Genomic DNA, 12,078 nt, shown 5'->3' with positions numbered 1-12,078 from the left:
GATAGGATTAAGACACAATGGCACAGTGGTTAACACTACTGCCTCTCAGCATCATGGTCCCAGGTTCACTTCCAGCCACGGGAGACTGTCTGTCTGTGAGGAGTTTGCACATTCTCCCTGTGTCTGTGGGGATTTCCTCCCACAGTCCAAATATGTGCAGGTCAGGTGAATTGGTCATGTTAAATTGCCGATAGTGTTAGGTGCATTAGTCAGTGGGAAATGGGTCTGGGTGGGTTAGTCTGAGGGTCGGTGTGGACTGGTTGGGCCGAAGGGCCTGTTTCCACACTGTAGGGATTCTAATTTAATCTAAAGTCAAATAGGCTGCCTGATATTAGTAGTTTTGTCAAAACATAGAACATTACAGCGCAGTATAGGCTCTTCGGCCCTTGATATTGCGCCAACTGTGAAACCAATCTGAAACCCATGTAACCTATACTATTCCGTATGTTTATCCAATGAAGTTCATTAAATAGCAGAATGCATCGAGTGTGAATCAAAGTGATGTTAGAGATGCATCTAATTATGTGCTGCCCTTTTGGTTAAAATATCTAACAAGCACACTAGTTAGGAAGTAAAAGCGAACGTTTGATATCCGTGGATTACCATTTAACAAGAATTTCATTTTAAAAAATTAAATTCTGGGTGAAATTCCCTCTTTTTCAGTCTGAATTATGCCAATCAGAAATCCTACTGCCAATCTGTAGCTGAATTAACAGCTCTCTACTTGGATGACAAGAAGGTCCTACAATTGGCACGGCACTGCTCGAGCTTTTGGAAGGAGAGTCAAGAGAAAGGAAAGGAATCGTCTAGTTCATGGGAGTGGAAAGGAAGAAAGAAAACAATGAACAAACTCAGTGTTACAAAATACACTAAAGCGAAGGCGGTACTGGTTTGTGCACAGCATGGCTCCATGATGATCAGAAATTTGCTTTATGTTGATTAAAAAATAAATATTGGTCAGAATAGCATTCCCTTGCTATTAAGTGGACAGTGCCATGGGATCTTTTACAAGCATGCTATAAGACCAGGTGAGGCCCCAGTTTAACATCTCACCTGAAAGACGGCAATACCAGGGTATTCTGTTCAAACCTCTGGAGGAGGAATCTAATTCACAACCTCCTGACTTGCTTTGGACTCTAACCCCAAGGCAAAAATCGACATGAGTACTAAAGAACACCCACAGAGAACTAACTTAGCAAGAAATAGGTGTGCCTTTAAGGTCTTTACAAGAGGATATGGGAAGTAGACAGAATAATCGTGGAGTATCAATTTCCCAACCAGTTCGACTTACTTTAAGCTGCTCTTTCATGGACTCACACTTTTGGTTGGACTTCTGGTCAAAAGCTTGCTTTTCCTGTGCAGAGAGAGAGATGCACAAATCATGTCTGATGATGCAGAACAAATCATTTCACCAACAGCACAAATCATGACTAAATTTTAAATGTAACTAATTTAACATTTTATTGTTTTTATTTTAACATTTTATTGAAGGCTGTATGATACTCTTACAACAGTTCAGCATAGTCACACTCAACCAAGTAGTTCACAAATTAAACAAGTGAAACAAGCATCTAAAAGTATTTTCAAAAGTATAACTTATATCACTCTCATCTAGGGAAAGGTCTCATCTAGGGAAGGAGACAGAGCCAGAGTCTTTACAGACCACAGCACAGCTCTTTCATTGGAGAGAAATAACTGGTGGTGGTTTAACCAGAGGGTCACCACACCTCAGGTGAGGGGAGAGATGGAGAAGGTGAGACCTTCATGGCAAACTCAGCTGGTGTGGGAATTAATCCCACGATGCTGGCATCACTCTGCATTACAAACCAGCCATCCAGCCAACTGAGCTAACCGCGCTTACATAAACATTCCAGACATGAGGACTGGATGGTAGTCAGGAGCTTTAAAACTGGCTCACAGATACCCAGGCAAAGTGAAATGCCCCAGGTTGCCCAGTAAACCAACACTAACACCACCCCCACAACAATTTCCCACCCAGTCTTTCACAAGTCAGTAGAGTGGCATGCCTTTCACAATTCCCCAAAACAATTCAACTCATTTGTTGTCTGCCCAAAAGTTGAGGGCTGATCAGTATGCTGTCAATGCTGGAGGGGGCCTAAGTTCAAGTCCCACCTGCTCCAGGGATATGTAGTAACATCTCTTGAACAGGTTGGTTAAGAATATCGAAAATGCTTAGAAGTTCAAGCCTTAGCGCTGCGTGTTGTTCCATTACACTTCAGTGAAATTGCTTAATCGGCTTTTGAAAGAATGCTCACTTTATGAGAATTGCTTCTGTGGGGGAATTATCATACTTACCAAGAAAATTGATGCCAGGATAATGTAAGAGGCCTCATCAAAATGCAAAAAAAGTGGCACTTTACAAGTGGGGTGGGGGGTGGGGGCACAGAGAAGAGGGGAATTGACCCAAAACCCCAATTTGAAAAAGGGAATAGGCAGGTAGAGAGTGTTATCTTACTAACTGGAGATAAGCTAACTACCAACAGAATTTGGCAACACAGACAGCAGTGTGAACAGAAAAAGTTGTTTTTTAAATTTTTTTACCTTCTCCAGCTGATTTTTAAGCTCTTGAATGTGTTTGTCCTGTGAGGTAAATAAAAACTAGAGGTGAAGGCTACTGTAAAATATCAAAAACTAACTTATTGACAAATTACTCCTGTATTCCAATAAAAACATGAAGCAGCAACTACAAGTATATATAAAAATTCATTTCTAACAACAGACAAAACCAACAAAGTCACTGATGCATAATTGCTGTCAGTGTAGAATGGGGTGGGTGGGGGGCACACAGACAGACAGCCAGATGTATAGCCCATCCATACCGACCAGATATCCCAACCCAATCTAGTCCCACCTGCCCAGCACTTGGCCCATATCCCTCCAAACCCTTCCTATTCGTGTACCCATCCAGATGCCTTTTAAATATTGCAATTGTACCAGCCTCCACCACATCCTCTTGCAGCTCATTCTATATACGCACCACTGAGAAAACATTGCCCCTTAGGTCTCTTTTATATCTTTCCCCTCTCCACCCTAAACCTATGCCCTCTAGTTCTGGACTCCCCCACCCCAGGGAAAAGACTTTGCCTATTTATCCTATCCATAACCCTCAATTTTGTAAACCTCTATAAAGGTCACCCCTCAGCCTCCAACGCTCCAGGAAAAACAGCCCCAACCTGTTCAGCCTCTGTCTATAGCTCAAATCCTCTAAACCTGGCAACATCCTTGTAAATCTTCTGAACCCTTTCAGGTTTCACAACATCTTTCCAATAGGAAGGAGATCAGTATTGCACGCAATATTCCAACAGTAGCCTAATCAATGTCCTGTACAGCCGCAACATGACCTCCCAACTCCTGTACTCAATTCTCTGACCGATAAAGGAAAGCATACCAAACGCTTTCTTCATTATCCTATCTACCTGCGACTCCACTTTCAAGGAGCTATGAACCTGCACTCCAAGGTCTTCTTGTTCAGCAACACTCCCTAGGACCTTACCATTAAGGTGTATAAGTCCTGCTAAGATTTGCTTTCCCAAAATGCAGCGCCTCACATTTATCTGAATTAAACTCCATCTGCCACTTCTCAGCCCATTAGCCCATCTGGTCCAGATCCTGTTGTAATCTGAGGTAACCTTCCTCACTGTCCACTACACCCCCAATTTTGGTGTCAACTGCAAACGTACTAATGTACCTCTTCTGCTCGCATCCAAATCATTTATGTAAATGACAAAAAGTAGAGGACCTAGCACCGATCCTGGTGGCACTCCACTGGTCACAGGCCTCCAGTCTGAAATACAACCCTCCACCACCTCTATCTTCTACCTTTGAGCCAGTTCTGCATCTAAATGACTAGTTCTCCCTGTATTCCGTGAGATCTAACCTTGCTAATCAGTCTCCCATGTCGAATGCCTTACTGAAGTCCATATAGATCACATCTACTACTGTGCCCTCAATCCTCTTTGTTACTTCCTCAAAAATATTCAGAAAAGATTGCTACTTTTCAATACAAAGTTTCAAGGCTGTTTTCTACGCACATTCAACAAAGGAGTCCTCAACAATTTAAGAACGTACTTGAGAAAATTTCGTTTCCATCATCGACCGGACGCAACATTACAGTTTCAAAGTTTGGACATTACATGCGAGGGAAAACACAGCCATATACTTCCACAAACTGGCAGATCTCCTGTTATCGCTCACAGCAAGAGACGGAAAATGCTGTTGTCTAACAGCAATAGTGTTCTAAGCTTTGTACCCAGAAGCATGGGTACTATCTACCATCCAGCAATCGTTCAATGCAACACAATTTCCTTTCCCTCAAATCAGAATGCAAACTTGACGACCAGATATAAAACTGACCGAACGCCTCAGTCACGTTTAGACTGACCTCACCAAAATTGTATTTTGCTCTCCTCAGCCATATCCAGACCACCTCAGGAGGTTAAAAAAAAAACCCAACTGCTCTTTTGCAGCGATCAACCACTTCCTCCAACCTTTCTTTCTCATCCCCTCCTGACAAAACACCAAGCGCCCAAATCACCATCAAGATAAAGATCATCAATGCAACTGTCATCTCGAACATGCCCATGCTTCGCTTACTCCCAATCTCATCCCAAATCACTATTTACCTACAGTTTCTTCACCATTGTATCAGACTACACAAGACCAGAAGCAATAGGGACAGGAGGAGGCCATTTGGTCCAGCAGCCTGCTCCAGCCACAATCCTATAGAAAAGCGATCTGACATCACTCACATCCACTTTCCAGTCCTTTCCCCATAACCCTTGATTTCCCGACTGATCAAGAATCTTTCTCAGCCTTAACTATACACAGACTCTGGAACTTGCTGCAAAGAGGGCTGTGGGGGCAAAGAGTCTCTCAAGCCACAGAAGTAATTCCTCCACGTCTCGGTCTTAAATTGGCACTCCTTTAATTATGAGACTATGCCCGCTGGTCCCAGATTCTCCCAATGAGGAGAAACATCTTCTCAGCTCTTACCCTGTCAAGCCCCTTAAGAATCCTATGTGTCTCAATGAGATCACATCTTGTTCTAAATTCCAATGAGTAAAAACCCAATCTGTTTAACCTCTCCTCAGTCTCTCTCTCTACCAGGGATCATCCTAGTGAACCTTCTCTGAACTGCCTCCAATGAAATTTTTAAGTAAAGGATACATTTTCATACAGAATATGGCAAGCATTCCAGGTGAAAAACTGAAAAGTGCAGCCAGTTTACAGATCATAGTAAGGAATTAGTTTACAGGTGGAACAGTCATGCAGTGTATAACAGGCATGCACACAAGATAATAAAAACATGACATTACATGCAGCTTTTTTGTGGTCTGAAAATTCAAAGACAACAAGAAGTTGATCAGTTAATATCACAAACCAAAAATAGGGCCCCATTTTCTAAAAGGTAGTTTTGATTCCAGACCTGCCATTGATATGAAATAAAGTTCACAGGCTTCAACAGAGATGCTAACAGAAACAAAGTGCCAACCTGGCCATGCAGTTTAACGATGCTGAAGACAGACCGAGGGTCATCAAGATCTAAAACTACAAGACACAAACTTGTCCTGTTTCCTAGTATTGTAACTGCACCTTACCAATAGTGCATTGCAAAAATTCACTTGTTGTCTTATTGATTGATGTTAGTTTGGAAAGTTCAGTTAGAAGAGCCTGAGTTACTGCTGTGAATCTTGGAGATGGTACACGTTACTGCCACCTTCCATTTGAGAAAGAAAAATTCAGGAAAGTAGATCAGATGGACGTAAGGAGGGGGTGGAATGAAAAGAATGGAAGTATAAACTGTCTCGGATTTGAGTAACTCGAGCGACAATTTGAGTTTGGTGCATGTACAACATACAGTCACACTGGATTTCCCCAACTTCAGTTTCTGTAGGATCCCTGCCTCACAGTTAAGTCAGAGTGTTCCTTGCCTTTTTACTGAGTTGGCTACTTTAAACTGACCATCCAGAGCAGTGCTGAGGGAGAGCTTCACTGCTTGAGAGAGACAGACTTTCAGATGAGACACAAAACTGAAGTCCATCTGACCTTGCAGGGAGGGGACTGTAAAAGCTCATTGGTCCCAATTCCACAGGCAGCTGGAGAGTAATCCGGAATGATATTTTTCACTCAGTCAAGAATCAATTAAAACAGATCTTGATCACCACTTCACTGTGTGGAAATTGCATGTGTAAATTGGTTACTGTGTTTTCCACAATGCTGGACCCGCAGCGGTTAATTACACATGCACAGTGTAACAGTCTAGCTTTTATTTTTAAAATTTGCTCATAGGATGTGCATGTTGCTGGTCAGGCCAGCATTTATTGCCCATCCCTAATTACCCTGATGGTAGTGGCGAGTGCTTTCTTGAACCGCGACTGCCCAGGTAGTGCAGAGACAGCCATAGCATTATGAGGAAAGGAGCTCCAGGATTTGGACTCAGTGACAATGAAGGAAACACAACATATCTCCAAGGAGACGGAAGGGGAATTACCAGATGGTCTTCCCAAGCATCTGCTGCACTTTACCTTCGATGTAAAAGCTGCCGTTGGGATGATTTTGTCAAGGAGTCTTAGTGAGTAACTGCAGTGCATCTTCTAGATGGTACACTGCTGCCACTGCCCAGTGCTGAAAGGAACAAATGTTGAAGGTGGAGAATGGAGTGCTAATCAACTGGTCTGGCGTCAAGGATTTTGTGTTGTTTGGATGCGTGCAGCTCCAACACAGTAGAGAGCAATATCCCAGTCACATTTCTGACTTGTGCCTTGTAGATGGTGGGAGTCAGGAGGGGAGTTACTCCCTGCACAATTCCCAGCCTCTGACCATATGTGGCAGCCTCAGTATTTATACAGCTGCAAGGTTTATGTTTTTCTGCATCTGGATCGAGGAGGTAGGGTTGAAATTGATATTAAAATATCATGCTGCTTGACAAGGTTTTAGTGAACCAAGGAAAACAGGGAACTCAGGGCTTCCCAAACAGGGGGTCATGACCTAAATGAAGTGGGCGGAGCCAAAACTGTTCAAAATCGGGAGGCCTGGCTTTTGTGACACTACAAACTGTAGCTTTACGTGCTTTGAAGAAAATGTGAAACCTCCTCTGTTCTTTTCATTCCACACTCTCCTCACATCCATCTGGTTTACTTTCGAGGCTTGAAATAGGCGGTCAGTTTTGGTTTATTTTTGGGGAGAGGGAAAGTGGTGGTGTTGGGAAATCCCACAACGTTAGCCTGCTCAGACTGCAGGTTTTCTCTTCAAAAAAAAAATTCGGAACAGCACAGTTGGTCCCAGCACATGGAGAAAAAGCGGGATGTTCAGAAACTTGCACTCAGATAATTACCTACTGAACACTGCAACATCCAGGCAAGGGCCTCGTACTCTTCATAGATTCCCTACAGTATGGGAGCAGGCCATTCAGCTCATCCAGACCACACTGACCCTCTGAAGAGCATCCCTCCGAGACCCACCTCCCACTCCCCATTCCTGCATTTCCCATTGGCTAATCCACCTAACCTGTACATCTCTTGACAACTGAGCATTGCTAATTCACCTGGATTGTGGGAGAAAACCAAAGCAGCCAGAGGAATCCCTCACAGACAAGGCAAGCATGTGCAAACTCCACACAGATAGTCGCCCGAGAGTTGAATTGAACTCGGATACATGGCACTGTGCGGTTATCGCTAGACTGTTAATCCAGAGATCCAGGAAATGTTCTGGGGATCCAGGTTCAAATCCTGGATATTGGAATTTGAATTCAATATCTGGAACTAAGAATCCAATGATGACTGTGGATCCATTGTCAATTAGTTTTTCCAACAATGTTCACTGATATCTTTTAGGGAAGGAAACTGCTGCCCTTACCTGGTCTGGCCTACATGTGACACCAGACCCAAAGCAATATGTTGACTTGTAAATGCCCTTAGGCAATTAGGGATGGGTAATAAATATTGACCTAGCCAGCAATGCCCCCATCCCATGAATGAATAACAAAATTCAGTTATAGTGCACTTCACGTGGGATTTTCTAAAATACATTAAAATCCTCTGCTGATTTTTATTTTCCAAGGCTTTATTAAGTCAACCTCCAGCGTTTCACTGATTCACATCCAGAGAGAGCCAGGAACCTGCAATTGTGTTATCTGTCTCGCTCATTAGGGGAAAAAAAACACCATACTGACTGGAAGTGAAGGAACAACAGAAAGACAACATGGCCAATAAAACAGGGCTATTTCCCAATAGGACATTTAGTAAATCAGCTAATTGCAGAACATCCACTGGCAAACTTACTCATGCTACGTTTCATCTTTGAGAATACAATTGTTCAAGAGGATATATCAAGCATATCAGACACACATGCCTCATTTATACCCCTCTTTCAATACCATTTGGAATCTGTGGTATTCGTAATACCAACCAAGCCTCGACGTATTTGATGTGGTAATAACTGATCAACATCTTTTTTCAGGCTGCCTAATATACAGTGACGATATGGTACACTGCTACATCAAACTCTACATTCCCTTACCAATTCTTCCATCTTTGCACTCTGTTCTCTATTTGTCAAATTGCTGGAGTCAAGTGCTACAGTCAACTCTTGGTTTCGCGCCTTTGTGCACATGCATAGAGTGAAGTAGAGAAACAAAAATGAAAGAGAATGTAAATTAATTAAAAAAGGTGAAATATAGTTGATTTTTAAATCAATGCATTCTTAAAAAATAAATGAAATTGCACCCATCCTTCCATGGAATCTTTGGCTTTACGTTGCACTCCACTCTACTTCTGAATCACTATCCTAAAATGTTTATTTACTTCATCAAAAGGGTTATGCTTTTCCTGTTTTGTTTAATTTATAGTCTCTGCTCCACTTAATCCAAAACAGCTTTTGAACATCTTTGACCTGAAAAATCCTTTGAATTAACCACAGGGTCAAATTAAACAGAAGTTTAAGACAAGTTTACGAATTATTTTAGGTTGCAGAATTCAAAAATGTTTAACCTAAATGGAGAAATCTCTGCTAAGAATTGATGGCAGTGCTGAGCCCAAGATTTTCACATTTTGTTTATTTGCTTCCCAGTTCCTAACGGAGATTGAACAGTACACTGGTGCAAGGCTTTAATCGCAACACAACGTTGTGAAGGGCACTTGACAGGGTAGGTACTGATATTTCCACTAGTTTTTTTTCGGGGGGGTAGAATCTCCAGCTGGGGAGATTGTCACCTTATTCCATAACTTTCATTTAAAACTAAGATGTAAAGCTTTTTTTTCCCCTCTAAAAAAGATAAATGTCTGGAATCTTTATCCTGGACAGTTGTAGAGGTTCATCCAGGCTCTTGCTCATTGCTACTGGTTTAACGTTCATTTTTCTTGTTTTAGCAGCGTGCTGCTATCGGAAGCTTCACAATAAAAGGTCAATGAAGTCAGTGGAAAGAAATTTTTTTAGAAAAAAGTCATGGTGTGTCAATCAGCTCCTCTTCATTCAAATTCAGAATAAATTTAATTGGTGGACACAACCATTTATCTTCAGGAAGCAATGCATTATAATCAACATCTGGACAGATCTGTGGAGTGGCATTAATCAACCAGTAAAAGAAAGATATTCCAGTAATTCATCACCAGGACAGCACTTGACTTTCATTAAGTTTTAAAGATTTCATAACAACAGAGGAGGTCTGACAAAACTTTGCACGTCAGAGCTTAATCCTGAACAGACACCTAACGCAGCTGCTGTCTACATGTGCTGCATTAGCGAAGACAGGTGTAGAGGCCAGAAATAGCCAACCATTTGGTTCAGAGATATCTCGGCACTCCCAACAAACAATCACTTCTGGCGTTTTTGATGTAACAAGAGGACTAATGGTGAACGTTATTAACACTGTTTGGCGCCCAACTGCATTCTACACAATAAAAGTTGCTTTATACTAGATTGTAAAAGACAAGCATATGAAATAAAAATTGACTTGTCTGAATATCCAGTGGGTTTGTCTACTTTTATACAAGTTTTGTCAGGATTGTACATCTAAGTGGCAAAAACAAATGCACTGCCTTAAAAATAAGAATTTAAAATTTTATCTTTTAGATTAAATCTTTACAACAGTCAACAAAAATTCTTTGAACTCAAACTGCCACCCATTGAAATTTCTTTGCACTCTGGTGACATATGACAGGTAGAACCAAATTTAGAGAAATTGAAAAGTATGGCGCTGGAAAAACACATCAGATCAGGCAGTATCCGAGGAGCAGGAGTGTCGACATTTCGGGCATAAGCCCTTCATCAGGAAGGTGGGCTGCTACAGCCAGAGTAGATGCTCTATCACCCTGTCCACCGAGCATTCCTGATGAAGGGCTTATGCCTGAAATGTCCATTCTCCTGTTCCTCAGATGTTGCCTGACCTACTGTGCTTTTCCAGCACCACACTGACTCTCCAGCATCTGCAGTCTGCACTTTTTCCAAATTTAAAGACGACTGGTTACAAACAGTGCAAGTATTTACAAACTTGCGGTAGATACAACTATCAAATATCATTTAACAGTCATTAGGACTATCTGGATTGATGCCCAATAGGAAAGCAGAACTTCTCCATTTCACTTGGCGTGGGAGGAAATTTTTGAGCAGGGTTTATTTTGGTGGGGTGGGTGGGTGCAGAGCTAAGTTCTGAACTGGCATTGAAGTTCATGGTTATTAACTTCGAATGTAAATTAGCATGAGGGCATACACTACAGATGATGAAGTAATTAACCTAAAGACTTTTTAGATCTTAGACCTACAATAAGATACTAGTGAATGACCAAATGTGTTCAGCGACACATGACATTATCCAATAAAAACATACATGGAAGCACAAGCATTTAGACAATGTCAATAATGGCAGAAGCCAGGAGGTGCACGTTTTAATGTCAACACACAAGATACAGTTTCATTTACCTTTTATTTAGATACAAGCCACACTCATGGGTCACATCAGTCACATGTAATCACAGACTAAAAATAATTTATCTAACGGATGCAGAGATGCTACAAAGTTAGAATTCATTTTCCCTCCCCAGCAAATATGGTCAATTAGCATTGCAGCAACTTCAAGAACAAAAATAGCAACAACTTGTTGAGTGCTACAATTCAGACCCAGAGAAATATTTTATTATCAGCACCTGAGCCTCTTTCTAATAGCTTGCACCTTGGCTCAAATCAACTGGAAACAAAAAATGGTTATGCCCACGTGTACAACCACTGAGCAAGTATCACAGACTGAAACACAAAATACTGCACAGCTGGAAATTGGAAATAAAAACAAAGTGCTGGAGAAACTCAGCTGGTCTGCCAGCATATGGAGAGAGAAATTGAATTATCGTTCAGTCTGACATGAATGGAAGTTAGAAGAGGATCTTGCAGTGGAGTTATACTGGATTCAAAATGTTAAAACTGTTTCTCTCCATGATATTACCAGACCCGCTGAGTTTCTCCAGCACTTTTTTTGTTATTATAATCTCTCAGACTGACTTCCCTTTTAAACGGAGTGACACAAACATAGATTCTGGAGTTTTTTTGGGTTCAAACTCAATTGGTTGAGTTGGTTGTTTGAGGGGGACAAGTAGCAGGTTCCTTGCCACCATTAACCAACTGCTGTGGGCGTTGTACACGGACACCTCTTCAAAACAAAACCTCACTAATAATAGGGACAAACAGAACACCAGTTAAGAATGAAGGGCTTCAGGAACAGCAGCAAAAAAAAAAACATTATGCCAGGCTGGTGAGGGAGTTTAAGGAAAACAAAAATACATAAAACATTTGTCAGGCTCAAAAGTGATTTATACTCATTGATAAGGCCACATTACTCAAGGCTGCAAGCATCTTACAAAACCAAAGAACTGCATAATTCTACTGTCAAGTTGCCTCTACGCAAGAAGATCGGTACTACTGATGAAAGCAAATTTGTAAAATGGATGATCAGTTTTACAGAAGTCTAACCTGTAGCAAAGCTAAGCCATTTTTCACTTCAATAATCACATTCTACACATGAGCAGAGTATTAAAAATGTACTTCGATTCAGAGAACCTTGACAAATATACA

At 41.5% G+C, this 12,078-nt stretch overlaps 1 protein-coding gene across 2 annotated transcripts in view; it reads right to left on the bottom strand.

Moving 5' to 3' along the window:
- Positions 1-12,078, bottom strand: part of golga2 (golgin A2) — an 82,390-nt gene that overhangs the window by 49,410 nt on the left and 20,902 nt on the right. For both annotated transcript variants that reach the window (XM_072565794.1, XM_072565795.1), the window contains 3 exons: positions 8,539-8,619; positions 2,563-2,601; positions 1,292-1,354 (listed from right to left, as the gene is read on the bottom strand). In XM_072565794.1, the coding sequence (XP_072421895.1) occupies positions 1,292-1,354; positions 2,563-2,601; positions 8,539-8,619 (183 nt within the window). The remainder of the gene's footprint in view (positions 1-1,291; positions 1,355-2,562; positions 2,602-8,538; positions 8,620-12,078) is intronic.

Source organism: Chiloscyllium punctatum, chromosome 49 (assembly GCF_047496795.1).
Source record: "Chiloscyllium punctatum isolate Juve2018m chromosome 49, sChiPun1.3, whole genome shotgun sequence".
Classification (NCBI taxonomy): domain Eukaryota; kingdom Metazoa; phylum Chordata; class Chondrichthyes; order Orectolobiformes; family Hemiscylliidae; genus Chiloscyllium; species Chiloscyllium punctatum.
This window is presented reverse-complemented; position numbering and strand designations above follow the sequence as displayed.